Raw genomic sequence first — 12,855 nt, forward strand, 5'->3', positions numbered from 1 at the left:
GGCAATGTTATCATTGTATTATCTAGTTTGCATCGACATACAAGTTATTCACTTAATATCTGTATTTAAATTTATATTTATGGATTAAAAGTTGAATGTGGATATATTGATACCCAATTGATCCACATTGATACCCAATTGAGTTTCCGGTGCATTTTTAGATTATTAAGTTCACAACAATCTCTTTTATTATATATATATATATATATATATATATATATATATATATATATATATATTGGTCAAAACACTTTAAAAGTTATATTTTCAACCAATGGAACGAACGTGTGAAACAAGAACGAGAGAGAAACTGAGTCAAGAGAGCAATCCAAAGAAAATCCCACGCGGCGAGTACTGACGTGCCGCGTTGCTCACGTTACCTTGCGGCAGGCCAACACGGTGCCACACGACTGAAATGCCACGGTTTCCTCCAATCCGTTTTCTGCTCTCTGGTACAAGTCCAGGATAAAACCAAAGAATACGGAATCGACTTGATGCCAAGTCGTCCGTTCTCCTGTAGCTTTCCGCAGTAATTACGGAAGGAAAGAGCCTGTAGAAAAAGAAAGAAAAGAAGCGGTACTTAAAAAGTACGGTAGATATAATACATGCTTTGCAGATGTCCATAAAAAAAATAAAAAATAAAAAATAATCATACATATTTTAATCTAACAGTTTTGATAAATATCATATAATTATTTTTTTATAGATATCTCAATATATATATAATATTTTATAATATTTTTTGAGTATCGTAAAAATTTTATTTTTAAAAAAATTAATAATTATGAAAAAAAATTTATAAAAAAAAAAATTTGAAAAGAACCAACTGCAATTGCCGACGTTCAAGGAGAAAGAGATAGGAAGATGACTGAAGGCGGCACAGAAGTCTTCGTAAAACGACTGGAAACGACACGGAGAAAAAACTACGAAAACAAATGGATGTGAGTCTTTTTTTTTTTTTAATTATTGATTAGATCAAATTTACAAGATGGGTGCTTATGTCGGCCGATACAGGTGCATAGAGAGAGTGGTGCTAAGATTTTTTTTTTCTTTTATTATAAATCTTATCTTAAACTATTAAAATTTTATAAAAATAATTTAGACATATATTACGATGGAGGTAAACATATATTACACCATCCATCATGTCAAAAAATTATAAATTAATTTTTGAAAGCATATGGAAAATATAAACGTAAATAGTAAACAAGATTAATTATGAGCTCATACAAAGTAAAATTATTAAACCATATCTGCTAAAACATGAATGATAAATTAACAATGCCTATATCCTCACGTCCACAAATTTTTCTTTTTTTTTTTTGAAAAAAAAAGACCTAACAGACAAATTAAAAATCTAAAAGTTCAAAATCAAGAAAATATAAAAAAAAAAATACGAGGACCTGCGAGACAGTGGTGCAACTAGCAGTCGCAAATGATCAGTCTAGAATGAAGAGGTATTGTGGTTTACCTAATCTCAATCACTAAGTAAAATTTCGTGGCAGGATTGGAGCCTCAATGGCATCCAACCAGCATGAGCAGAGGACAAGGATGAAGAAGACCAATGGTGACATAGAGACAAAAATTTTGATAGGAGAAAGCAAACTAAAAAATAAAAATTTTGGTAAGGGAAGGAAATTGAAATTGGGCATCATTCATTGATGCTGTGGTGGACTCCAATTTTAGGTTTCCAAACTCCGTACTCCATGTAATTTGCTTAGGATTTTTTTTTTTTTTGCTTTTGAAATGGAAAAGCTGATGCATTACTCTAAGAGGATGTTTGGTTCGCAATCGAAATCAAAATGAGAATGGGAATCGGAATGACTTGGAATCGGAGGGATATTTGATTGGAAAAAGTGAGAGTTTGAAATCGAAATCAAAATGGGTGACTTTCATTCCAACCATTTGGTTGGGAGGAGTTCCATTCCGATTCTGATTCCAAGATGAAATGGGAATGGTTCAATCTATATAGAACTCGGGGGGCGTTTGGTTCGTAACCAGAATCAGAATGGAAATGAAAATCAAAATGGCTTGGAATCGAAATTGGAATGGCCAAATCTCCCGAAGTGTTTGGTTCATGATCGGAATCGAAATCGGAATCAAAATTGGAATAAAAAATTGAATCCATAGAAAAGAGTAGGGATTGAGTTCTATATAGATTGGCCCATTTTCATTCCACTCCGGAATCGAAATCGGAATGGAACTCTTCCCAATCAAATGGTTGGAATGTGAGTTACCCATTCTGATTTCGATTCCAGACTCCCACTCTTTTTAACCAAACACCTCCTCAATCTCTACTCTCATCTATGGATTCAAATTTTCATTCCAATTTCGATTTCGATTCCGATTTCGGTTATGAACCAAATGATTTGAAGGATTTGACCATTCCGATTTCGATTTCGATTCCGATTCCAAACCATTTCTATTTTCATTTTCATTTTAATTTCGGTTACAAATCAAACACCCCCCAAAATCGGAATGGCCAAATCTCCCGGAGCATTTGGTTCATGACTGAAATCGAAATCGAAATCGAAATTGGAATGAAAAATTGAATCTATAGAGGAGAGTAGGGATTGTGTTTTATATAAATTGAGCCATTCCCATTCTACTATGGAATTGGAATCGGAATGGGATTCCTCTCAACCAAATGGTTGGAATATGAGTTACTCGTTCCGATTTCGATTTCAAACCTCCACTCCTCCCAATCAAATATTCTCTAAATATAGTTTATGTAAATGTCAATTATTTAAAAAGATTAGAAGGAAGCAAGTCGGCAAGATTCTTAAAGATTCTTAAAGTTGGCAAGTTGGCGTACCCATCCAGTCGGGATGATTTTGCTATCCCTATATAGACGAGTCATTCACAGTTATAAGGGTGGCAGCTAGCATTGCATCGCCGCCCGTATTGCTTGTGATGTAGCCTCTTTGGTGCGAAATAAATGATAAAATTGCAACAATAAATCGGAACATGTACCACCAACCCACCTTGCCATGGTGACCACGAAATCCACGTCAAGAGCTCACGACGCTGCGTCCCATTGACTAGTCATCAGCAAAGAAATTTCAATAAAAGCTTCAAAGCAATCCATCTCGATGTCTTCATTTCTTGACCAAAACCAAGATGAGAGATATTAAAGATAAGGTTTAGTTACTCTTCCATTCTCTATACAAGCACTCCCTCCCTTCCCACCCGCCCCTCAAAAAACCAAAAATTCCCTCCTCCCCCTCAAAAAACCAAAAATAAGTGAGTTTAAAGAATATTATAGAAATGAAGCTCTGGTTCTTGGCAATACTTAGCTTGGCCTCCATACTTGGCAGCCTCGCACAGCAGTGCGGTAGCCAAGCCGGGGGAAAGACATGCCCCAATGGGTTATGCTGCAGCCAATTTGGCTCCTGTGGTTCCACCTCGGCTTACTGCGGCAATGGCTGCCAGAGCCAGTGCAGCGGCGGTGGTGGTTCAACTCCCAGCCCAACACCTAGTGGTGGCTCGGGGGTCGCCTCTCTCATCAGCTCATCACTGTTCGACCAAATGCTCAAGCACCGCAACGACGCGGACTGCCCGGCTAAAGGATTCTACACCTACAACGCTTTCATTTATGCGGCGAATTCCTTCAGTGGCTTTGGGACAACTGGGGACGATACCACTCGCAAGAGGGAGATCGCTGCTTTCTTGGCACAGACGTCCCATGAAACAACTGGTAATTAGTTCTACTTCGCTGTAAAATTAATTCTGGACTTCCTTTGTGTGTGCTCCTCCTTGCATCCTGTCGAGTGATGGTGGTGGTGTTTTGTTTGGTTATAGGTGGGTGGGCGACTGCACCTGATGGCCCTTATGCCTGGGGCTACTGTTTTAAACAGGAGCAAGGCAATCCCCCGGATTATTGCGTCCAAAGTTCACAGTGGCCTTGTGCTCCAGGAAAGAAGTACTACGGCCGAGGACCGATACAAATCTCCTAGTAAGTAGTTTATGACACCTTGGCACATTTCTTTCATTAGATAAAAAACATCCTAGTGTATGTTTATCCTAGCTAGATTGGTATAAGGGACTGGAAATCACATAAGAACTATTTTTTGGATATATATTTAACTAGCTTAGCTTGCAACAAACTAGATTGGATTAAGATATAAAGAATTAATTCTAATTGTGGTTTGAATTGAATTATTGCAGCAACTACAACTATGGACCAGCTGGTGAAGCCATCGGCCTAGATCTGCTCAACAAACCGGACTTGGTCGCCACCGACCCTGTCGTCTCCTTCCAAACGGCGTTATGGTTCTGGATGACCCCACAATCCCCAAAACCTTCATGTCATGATGTCATCACCGGGCGGTGGACGCCATCGGCTGCCGATCGAGCGGCGGGACGTGTTCCGGGATACGGTGTCATCACCAACATCATCAACGGTGGGATCGAGTGTGGCAAGGGGCGGGACAGTAGCGTGGCAGACCGGATTGGGTTCTACAAGAGATACTGTGACATTCTGGGAGTGAGCCATGGGGACAACTTGGACTGCGAGAGTAAACCGAACTTATCCCTGTTTATTTACGTTTCCGTGGTTTCTTGATCAAATTAACCATGATGAGAAATATCTAGCTATCTAAAGTCTTTCTGATCTTAAAATATAATTAGACTACGTTACTACAATAAAATAGATTATTAACGATAAAAATTTTTCATCATAAATTATTTTTTTTCATCGCTAATAACCATTAGCGATGAAATTTTCGTTACTAATATTTGATCATAAATAATCGCATCGTTAAAAATATTTTACGAAGAAAAAAATATTTCACCGCTAATGATAATTATTTGCGACGAATAATTTTCATCGTTAAAAAATTTTATTTTTTCAAAAATAATTTTTGACGAAAAATTTTAGTCGTTAAAAAAAAATATTTGCGACAAAATATAACGTCGCTAATAAATAAAAAAATTAATAGCGATAAAAATATTTTTATCATTATTAATTTAATTAAATTTTTTTTGAAAATAAAATTTTTAAAAATTTTTAGCGACGAAAAATTTTCGTCGCAAATAACTTTTTTGCAATGAAAATATTTTCGTCACTATTAATTAAAATATTCATGATGAAAATTTTTTCGTCGCAAATAGGATTATTAGCTACGAAAATATTTTCGTCACTATTAATTTAATAATAATTTTTTTAAAAATTAAATTTAAATAATATTAGCGACGTAAAGCTTACGTCGTAAATACAATAATTTCTGATAAAAATTTTCATCGTTAATAATTTCATTGCTATTAGTTTTATATAAAATTTTAATAATTTTAAATTTATTAAAAATTTTATTTACGATCAATTTTTTATCGTACTAAAATATTTTTGGTGACCAATATTTCGTCAGAAATAATTCCGTCACTAATAATTTACACATATTTTTTTAAAAAAATAATTTATGAATATATATTTTTAATTTATATTTATAATATTTTTATAAATTAAAAATAAAAAATAAAAATAAAAAGTTCACACAATAAATTTAAATAAATTTTATTTATCATATTAAATTAAAATTACAAGAGATTTGAAATAAAAATAAAAAACTACATGAAGAGACCGTCAAGTGTCGGCATCTGGAGAACAAGTTGGGGAAGGAGAGCGCTTGAAAGAGCTCAGACCAGTCTGCTATTACCTCATCAGCTATATCATCTACTCCATCTGTGCCATCTGCTCCATCATCTGGATCTGAAGCTGTTGATACTAGTCGATTTGTGCAGCCAACTTATGAGCTTGCTGTTCAGTCTGCTGTCGATCCTCGGTAGCCTGTCTCTACATCTTCATCAGTTGAGTCTCGCAGGCAGAATAGATGTCAGCCCTAAATGAGCGTGAGGATGAGGGAGCAGTGATCCCATACCTTAGACCCCTAACATAACATGATCTCGTACCAAGCATCTGATCAAAGATCTCATCATCTGTGGGTGCGGTCGAGCCCTCAGGAGTAGGTTGGGATCTCATATCTGTTATACGGTCCTAAAAATTAAAATTATAGCTATTTTAATTTTGTAATAAAAATCAGACTGTGAATGAAAAAATAATTAAAAAAACTTACAAAAAGCTTCTAGCTCCCCGTCGTCCACTCCCCTGACCATCGCTGGTGGGTCCACTGGTAGATATCGATCCTATCAGGAAGCTTGCCACTCTCAGCATCTCTCTGTAATTTGAGAATAATTAATTAAATTTTTTTTAAATAACTAGAGAATTATATGCTAATTAAAAATTAAAAATTACTTACCATCTGCTCCATATGACGAGCGAACGATCTCGAACCCCCACAATACAGTATGGTCTATCTCGTCTGATTCGTGGTATTCTGGACACATCTTCACAGTACAGTTACCAGTCAAATTAGTAAATAATAAATTTAATTTAAGAATAAATGATTCAATCATTAAATTCTAAAAAAAAAGAAGTTTGGATGTGTAATCTGATATGTCGGATCCTCGTAATGTCGGCATATGACAGTCCCATCATCTATAGTGATGCTGTCATAGGGTTGCTACCACGCTACCTCCTCCCCATAATCCTGCACCACTGATACCAATACTGATGCATGTGATGACGATAATCCTGAAAATGCAAAGACAAATGAGTGTCCACGGCTCGTCGCACGCGATCCTCCTCAAAATCAATGATGTTGAATACACTCTGCCAATAACAAATATTAAAAAAATATCATGTAAATTAAATATTCATAATATAATTTATTTTACTTATAAGTGGGTGTAGAAAACCTCTCTCTGAGCCGATAGAACGTGACGCCAATCGAAAAATGTCATAGGGGCATAGCTGTGGCATATGATGCCCAGCTCGATTTGCCACGGCTCGCACCATCTCTAAATGGGCCTGGTGTAGTTGGGTGGTATCTCGATACAGAGACGCTGTCCCAAGTGCTCCATCTCCAATATTCTAGAGCAAGGTTCTTCGATGGACCTCGTCCTCGCCTCACTATCGATGAAGACTAGCCTGAAATAACAATAAATAAATCATTAGTATGATAGCTATTCAAATAAAAAAATTAAATTTTATTATATAAAAAGTATAATAATACCACTCGAATCTGTCTCACTCGAACCTGCCTCACTGGGACCTGCCAGTGCAGGACCCTCTGGCAATGGAGCCAGTGCGTCAATGGAGATCGGTGAAAGTGCCTCAGCCTCTGGGGTAGACTGTGAATGCGAACGTCATTGTCTGTCTTCTGATGCCATATCTATAATTTTTGACATATAAATGAATATAATATTGAATAATAATAATAATAAATAAATTATTTTTTAATGAATAAAATTATATCGCATACTATTATTGCAAGAGAAGATTGAATAAAGAATATAGATCTACTCATTAATATTCGTATCTACCTCGATGTATAGATCTTCCTCCGAATCACAATAATTGATATATGTGTCGTCTTCTATCTCATCATTATTTATGAACTGATCGTCGCCCTCCGACTCATCAAGATTAAATACAAAATCTGCTTCAACATTATTGGATGGTAGATCAGCCCTATTCAAAGGTGTCGTTGCAAGTTCTTCATCAACAAAAAGCTTGACTAATATTTATTCTTCCTGCTGAAAAGTTTTCTCTTCATGTAATCCAAATTTTCATCCATCTCTAATCGGGTTGGTATGTCATATATGCCTTTAGATGTTATTTTTTGTATGACATGCCAATTACCTCGATACTTTAGAGCCTTCAAATATATTACTTGTTTCGCTTGAGTTGCTAATATATACGGCTCATTCTGATACCATGTTCATGCAAAATTTATACTGATAAAGTATGGATCGATATGAATATCGATCTTTTTATTACTAATATCCCATCATTCACATTGAAACAAGAATACAGAATTATTGGATCCATACTTCAATTCTATGATATCTACTAGTACATCATAATATTTAATCTCTTCTTCTCGTTCATATCCTATTGTAGCAATCCCACTATTCTGGGTTCGTCATTGCATTTCAAGCTTTCTTGTGTGAAATCTCATTCTTTTAATGATACAGGATGCATAGTGATTAACCCTCCGATCAGGACCACATGCTAAATCGTATAACTCATCGGTCACACCCACTTCTTTATTGAAATACTTATGTTTCATCTACACCATAACATAAAAAATTATGTTGGTTCAAATAATATTATTTATAATTAAATAAATAACGTATTACTAATGCAACTTACAAGATCATCAAATTATTTTATAAATTCTCTCTTATATCGATCATCAGCATCCGTATTATTCTTTCTACATAGTATACTCTTGTGCTCACTGTAATAAGTTATGATTTTTAATTTTATATCGATATAAAAAAATTACTTAGAACATTAAACAGTATGTTAAGATGGTACTCACTCAATAAAATTTTTAATTTTTTCATAATTATTTAGAACGTAAAAGTGTGCCTTGGATAGCTCATTCACATCCATAAATTCATATATCTTTGCACCAATAGGTCGAACTGTTTGTTTAAATATAGATAATATCGGTTCATTGTCACTCTATTCACAGTCTGCATTACGATCTGTACGATTGAATCTTGTTTCGATATCATTAAGATATATCAAGCAGAATATAACACACTGTGTAGCTACATATGCTTCCGTTATAGACCCTTCAGACCATACTTTATTGCACACATACTTTTTTAAGGTACACAAGAATCTGTAAATAAAAATAAATTTAAATTTTATAAATAAATTTATATTTTATAATTGATATGATAAAGTATGTATAATTTTTTTATCTTTCAATAGGATACATCGATCGATAATGTATCGATCCAGTCAAAAGAGCTTCTTTTGAAAAATGAACAGCCAAATGCACTATAATATCAAAAAATGATAGTGAAATTTTTTTTTTTAATTTACAAAGAATGAGTATGATATCCTTCTCAAATCTCTCAAGTAAATTAATTTTTAATTTTTAGCAATATAGTTCTCGAAAGAATGCTTTCAATTCAATCAACGTAGTTTGAACATCACTACCCAAATAGCCACGCATGACCACAGAAAGCAAATGTTGCATCATCACATGGGAGTCATGACTTTTCATACCAGAAATATTATCATTGTTGTTTCCAACATACCGCGATACGTTTGAAGCATATGCATCATAAAACTTTATGATTTTGAATCATCCACAAAATTTTTTTTTCTCACCAAATAGCGAATAATATACAGGTGGCATAAAAAATCTATCATCTCGACGAACTAAATACAACTCCTACTAGATTTTCATTTTCTATAAATCAAGATGAGCTTTTGTACCATCTTTTATTTTTTCTAAAATGTTCAGTACAGTACCGATGATATTATCATAAATATTCTTCTCAATGTGCATTACATCCAGATTATGATGAAGTAGTAGCTGCTTTCAATATGGTAGTTCGAAAAAGATGCTTCGCTTCGTCCAATTCAACTCAGCTTCAGTGCGCTTCCGCTTGCGAGTATCCGATATTTTTTCAAATTGAACATTTTCAATGACTTCAAGTTGTTCTAAAATTTTTGCTCCACTTAACTCCTTAGGTGGCAGACACCAGTCGGACTTACCATCAAAATATTGGTTATAACGGATCCTCCAAGAATGATTACCAGGGAGAAACCGTCGATGACCCATGAAGCATATTTTTCATCCATACTTTAAATGTAAGGAGAATGCATTCTTATTGTATATTGGACATGCCAGATATCCTTTGGTGCTCTATCCAGTTAAGTTTCCATATGTAGAAAAATTATTTATGATCCATAGAATCGAAGCATGTAACTTAAAATTACTTCGACTCACAAGATCACATGTCTATACCCCATTTTCCCATAGCTCTTTTAGATCATCAATTAAAGGTCATAGATATACATCATTTTCATTACCTGATACTTTCGGATCTGGAATCAAAAGTGACGTAAAAATAAATGATTCTTTCATGCACTTCCAAAGTGACATATTATATACAACTAGCATCACAGACCACATGCTGTAAGAGGTACTCAGATTGCCAAAGAGATTAAATCTATCTGTTGCTAGACCAAGCAGGATATTGCGCGGGTCACGCACAATGTGGATGCTTTGCATCAAAGTCTTTTCACACTAAAGAGTCGGCGGGGTGGCTAAGTATATTCTCCTCTAGAACCCGCTACTTATAATGCCATTTTATTTCTTCAGCTGTCTTTATGGACATATACAACTTTTGAATTCTTGAAATCAATGAAAAAATATCTCAAAATCTTTTAAGGTATCTTCTTTGCTTTTCTATTATCGATTTTGTATCTAGGCTCACCGTATTTTGGACATTCAGTTGCTTGTTCGTTATCCTTATAAAATAATATACAGTCATTTTTGCAGGCATGTATAGGAATATAGCTAAGTCATAATTTTTTCATATATATTTTTACTTCAGAATATGATTTTGGAAGTCTCTCTCTATTGAGAAGAGCTGCTTTAATCAATATCAAATTTTGATCAAATGACTTCTGCTCCATCAGTTCACGATTTTAATATGAAGCAATTTTATCAAAAACTCTAACTTGGAGAATTTTGCATAATTTGGATAGAGTGGCTCTCGTGCATTCCTTACAAGTTTTGCAAATTATTCAGAAGTTTCTTCTACCTCAAGTCGGATATTGTGTTTATGATCAGAATTGCTTTCAGATGCAGTAGTACTCATGCGTACATTTGAACAAGCATCCTGATGTAAATTATCTAATAGTTCTCCTATACCACTATGTTCGACAGGTCCAGCAGCATCACTATTATCTTCAGTATCGTCATCGTCACACACCACTTCATTTAGATCACCCTCCCCATGCCATATCCAACAAGTATACTTATTATCCATACAATAATGTAGCAGATACTCCTCAACAAGTGTTATGTGACGATATACTACATTGACACATCTCTTGCATGGATACTTTATCCGACTAGCACTGTCAGTCTTATGCCATGCAAACTCAATAAATCTTGAACTCTTTTTCGATATTCAGGCAAAAAAAATACCTCTAGTATTCATCCAACTTTTGTTGATATCCATCTAACAATAAATAAAAAATCATTAATAACAAAAAAAAGTTCAGTGGTATTCATCCGAATTGGATCCCGATCCAAATTTTGGATTGAATCGTAATCCAAATTCCGACCAAAATTTTGATTTGGATCCGGACATGGATCATTTTATACAAAACAACACATATTAAAAAACACAGACTGAGCAGTAATACAAAAAATCTCCTTCCACCAATTTAATGAAGCAAAAATACATGATCCTATCTATTTCAAATCATTACTAACAGGTATGGTCCTATCTCTTTCAGAAAAGTAATAATCTTATTATTGTTATTAGTGAATATTTCATCTCATTATTGTGAAAATTTTGACAGCATCTCTCCATAGTTTTTCAAGTATACAATGTGAATATAGTGCCTACGCACCCTATCCACCATATACCTGGAGAACAGTGGACAGATAACTACTGAATACGACATAATAAAATAAAATCTCAACTATTAACAACATAAGATTATTATTTTTTTAAAAAATTTGAATACGGGACATCCAAGAGTTGATCTCAATGAAGATCGACTCTTGAACGAAAATCTATGGCTCAATGCAATTTAACTACCATCTTTAAATATACATTCGAAGATAAATTTCTAATTTATCAAAAAAAATAACTCTGTATTGAAATTTTTTCATCAAAAATTTTAATATAAATTTTTTTAAAATAAAAATACTTTTTATATTTAATTATAATAAATAAAAGTATACAAAATAATACATAAAATAATTAAATTATAATAAGTAACAGTAATATGCATTATGTTAGTGAAATAAAAAATAATTAATCAAATAATTAAATAATTTCAACAGTAATACTAAAAAATTTATGCAACAAATATAATTAATCAAATAGTTAAATAATTTTATTAATCAAATAATTTTTTTCTTTCTTTTTTCTTTTCTTTTTTTCTTTTTCCACCCTCCTTTCTCTCTTCCCTTCCTCCCTCCTCGACCCCGTCTCCATCGGTCGACACCTTCCCAAGCCCCATCTCCCCCGACCGTTGGCTGCCCCCTCTCCGACCCCGTCTCCACTGGCCAACACCCTCTCTGGCCCCGTCTCCCCCGACTGCCGGTCGCCCCTCTCCCCGACCCCATCTTCGCTAGCCGACATCCTCCCCAGCTCCGTCTCTCCCGACCGCCGGCCGCCCCCTCCCCGGCACCATCTCCGCCAGCCGACACCCTCCCCGGCCCCGTCTCCCCCAACCGCCGACCGCCCCCTCCCCAACCCCGTCTCCGCTAGGCCGACACCCTCCCCATCCCCATCCTGTCGCTGCCGGCCGCCCCCTCCCCGGCCCCGTCTTCTCTTTTTTTTTCTTTTTTCTCTTTTTTTTTCTTTATTTTTTTCTTTTTTTTTCCTTTTCTTTTTCCCCCCTCTTTTCTCTCTTCCCTTCCTCTCTCCCCGCCGCTGCTCCCTCCCTGCCGCTGCCCCCTCCTTGGCCCTGTCTCCCCCGACCACCAGCCGCCCCCTCCTCGACCCCATCTCTATCGGCCGACACCCTCCCCAGCCCCATCTCCATTGCCGCCGGCCGCCCCTTCCTCGGCACCATCCCCCACCGGCCACATCCCGCCCCTCACCCCATCCTCCCCATCTCCGGCCCCAGACCCCCTCCTCGTCGGTCCCATCTCCATCACTGCTTGCCCCATCTCCTCTGCCGCCAGCCATCCCCTCTTTGGCCCCTCGGTGGCTCGATGAACACCAAAAAAAAAGGGATGGTTGAAATCCTTACCTCCGACAGACAGCGGACGACGGGCGGTGCGGACAGTAGACGAC

General features: G+C 36.0%; 1 protein-coding gene across 1 annotated transcript; it reads left to right on the forward strand.

Annotated features, from left to right (window-relative positions):
* The first annotated feature begins 3,219 nt into the window (after positions 1-3,219).
* Positions 3,220-4,579, forward strand: LOC140850762 (endochitinase-like). The gene is made up of 3 exons (XM_010943099.4): positions 3,220-3,697; positions 3,802-3,955; positions 4,168-4,579. The coding sequence occupies exons 1-3, from the start codon at positions 3,268-3,270 to the stop codon at positions 4,562-4,564; spliced, it is 981 nt and encodes a 326-aa protein (XP_010941401.1). The 5' UTR covers positions 3,220-3,267; the 3' UTR covers positions 4,565-4,579.
* Positions 4,580-12,855: the final 8,276 nt, after the last annotated feature.

The sequence above is a fragment of the Elaeis guineensis genome, chromosome 16 (genome assembly GCF_000442705.2).
Source record: "Elaeis guineensis isolate ETL-2024a chromosome 16, EG11, whole genome shotgun sequence".
Classification (NCBI taxonomy): domain Eukaryota; kingdom Viridiplantae; phylum Streptophyta; class Magnoliopsida; order Arecales; family Arecaceae; genus Elaeis; species Elaeis guineensis.

Coding starts and splice junctions, on each gene's coding strand:
- LOC140850762 (XM_010943099.4), top strand. CDS start 3,268: ATGAAGCTCTGGTTCTTGGCAATACTTAGCTTGGCCTCCATACTTGGC. Junction 3,698..3,801: donor GACGTCCCATGAAACAACTG/GTAATTAGTTCT, acceptor GTTTGGTTATAG/GTGGGTGGGCGACTGCACCT. Junction 3,956..4,167: donor GGACCGATACAAATCTCCTA/GTAAGTAGTTTA, acceptor GAATTATTGCAG/CAACTACAACTATGGACCAG.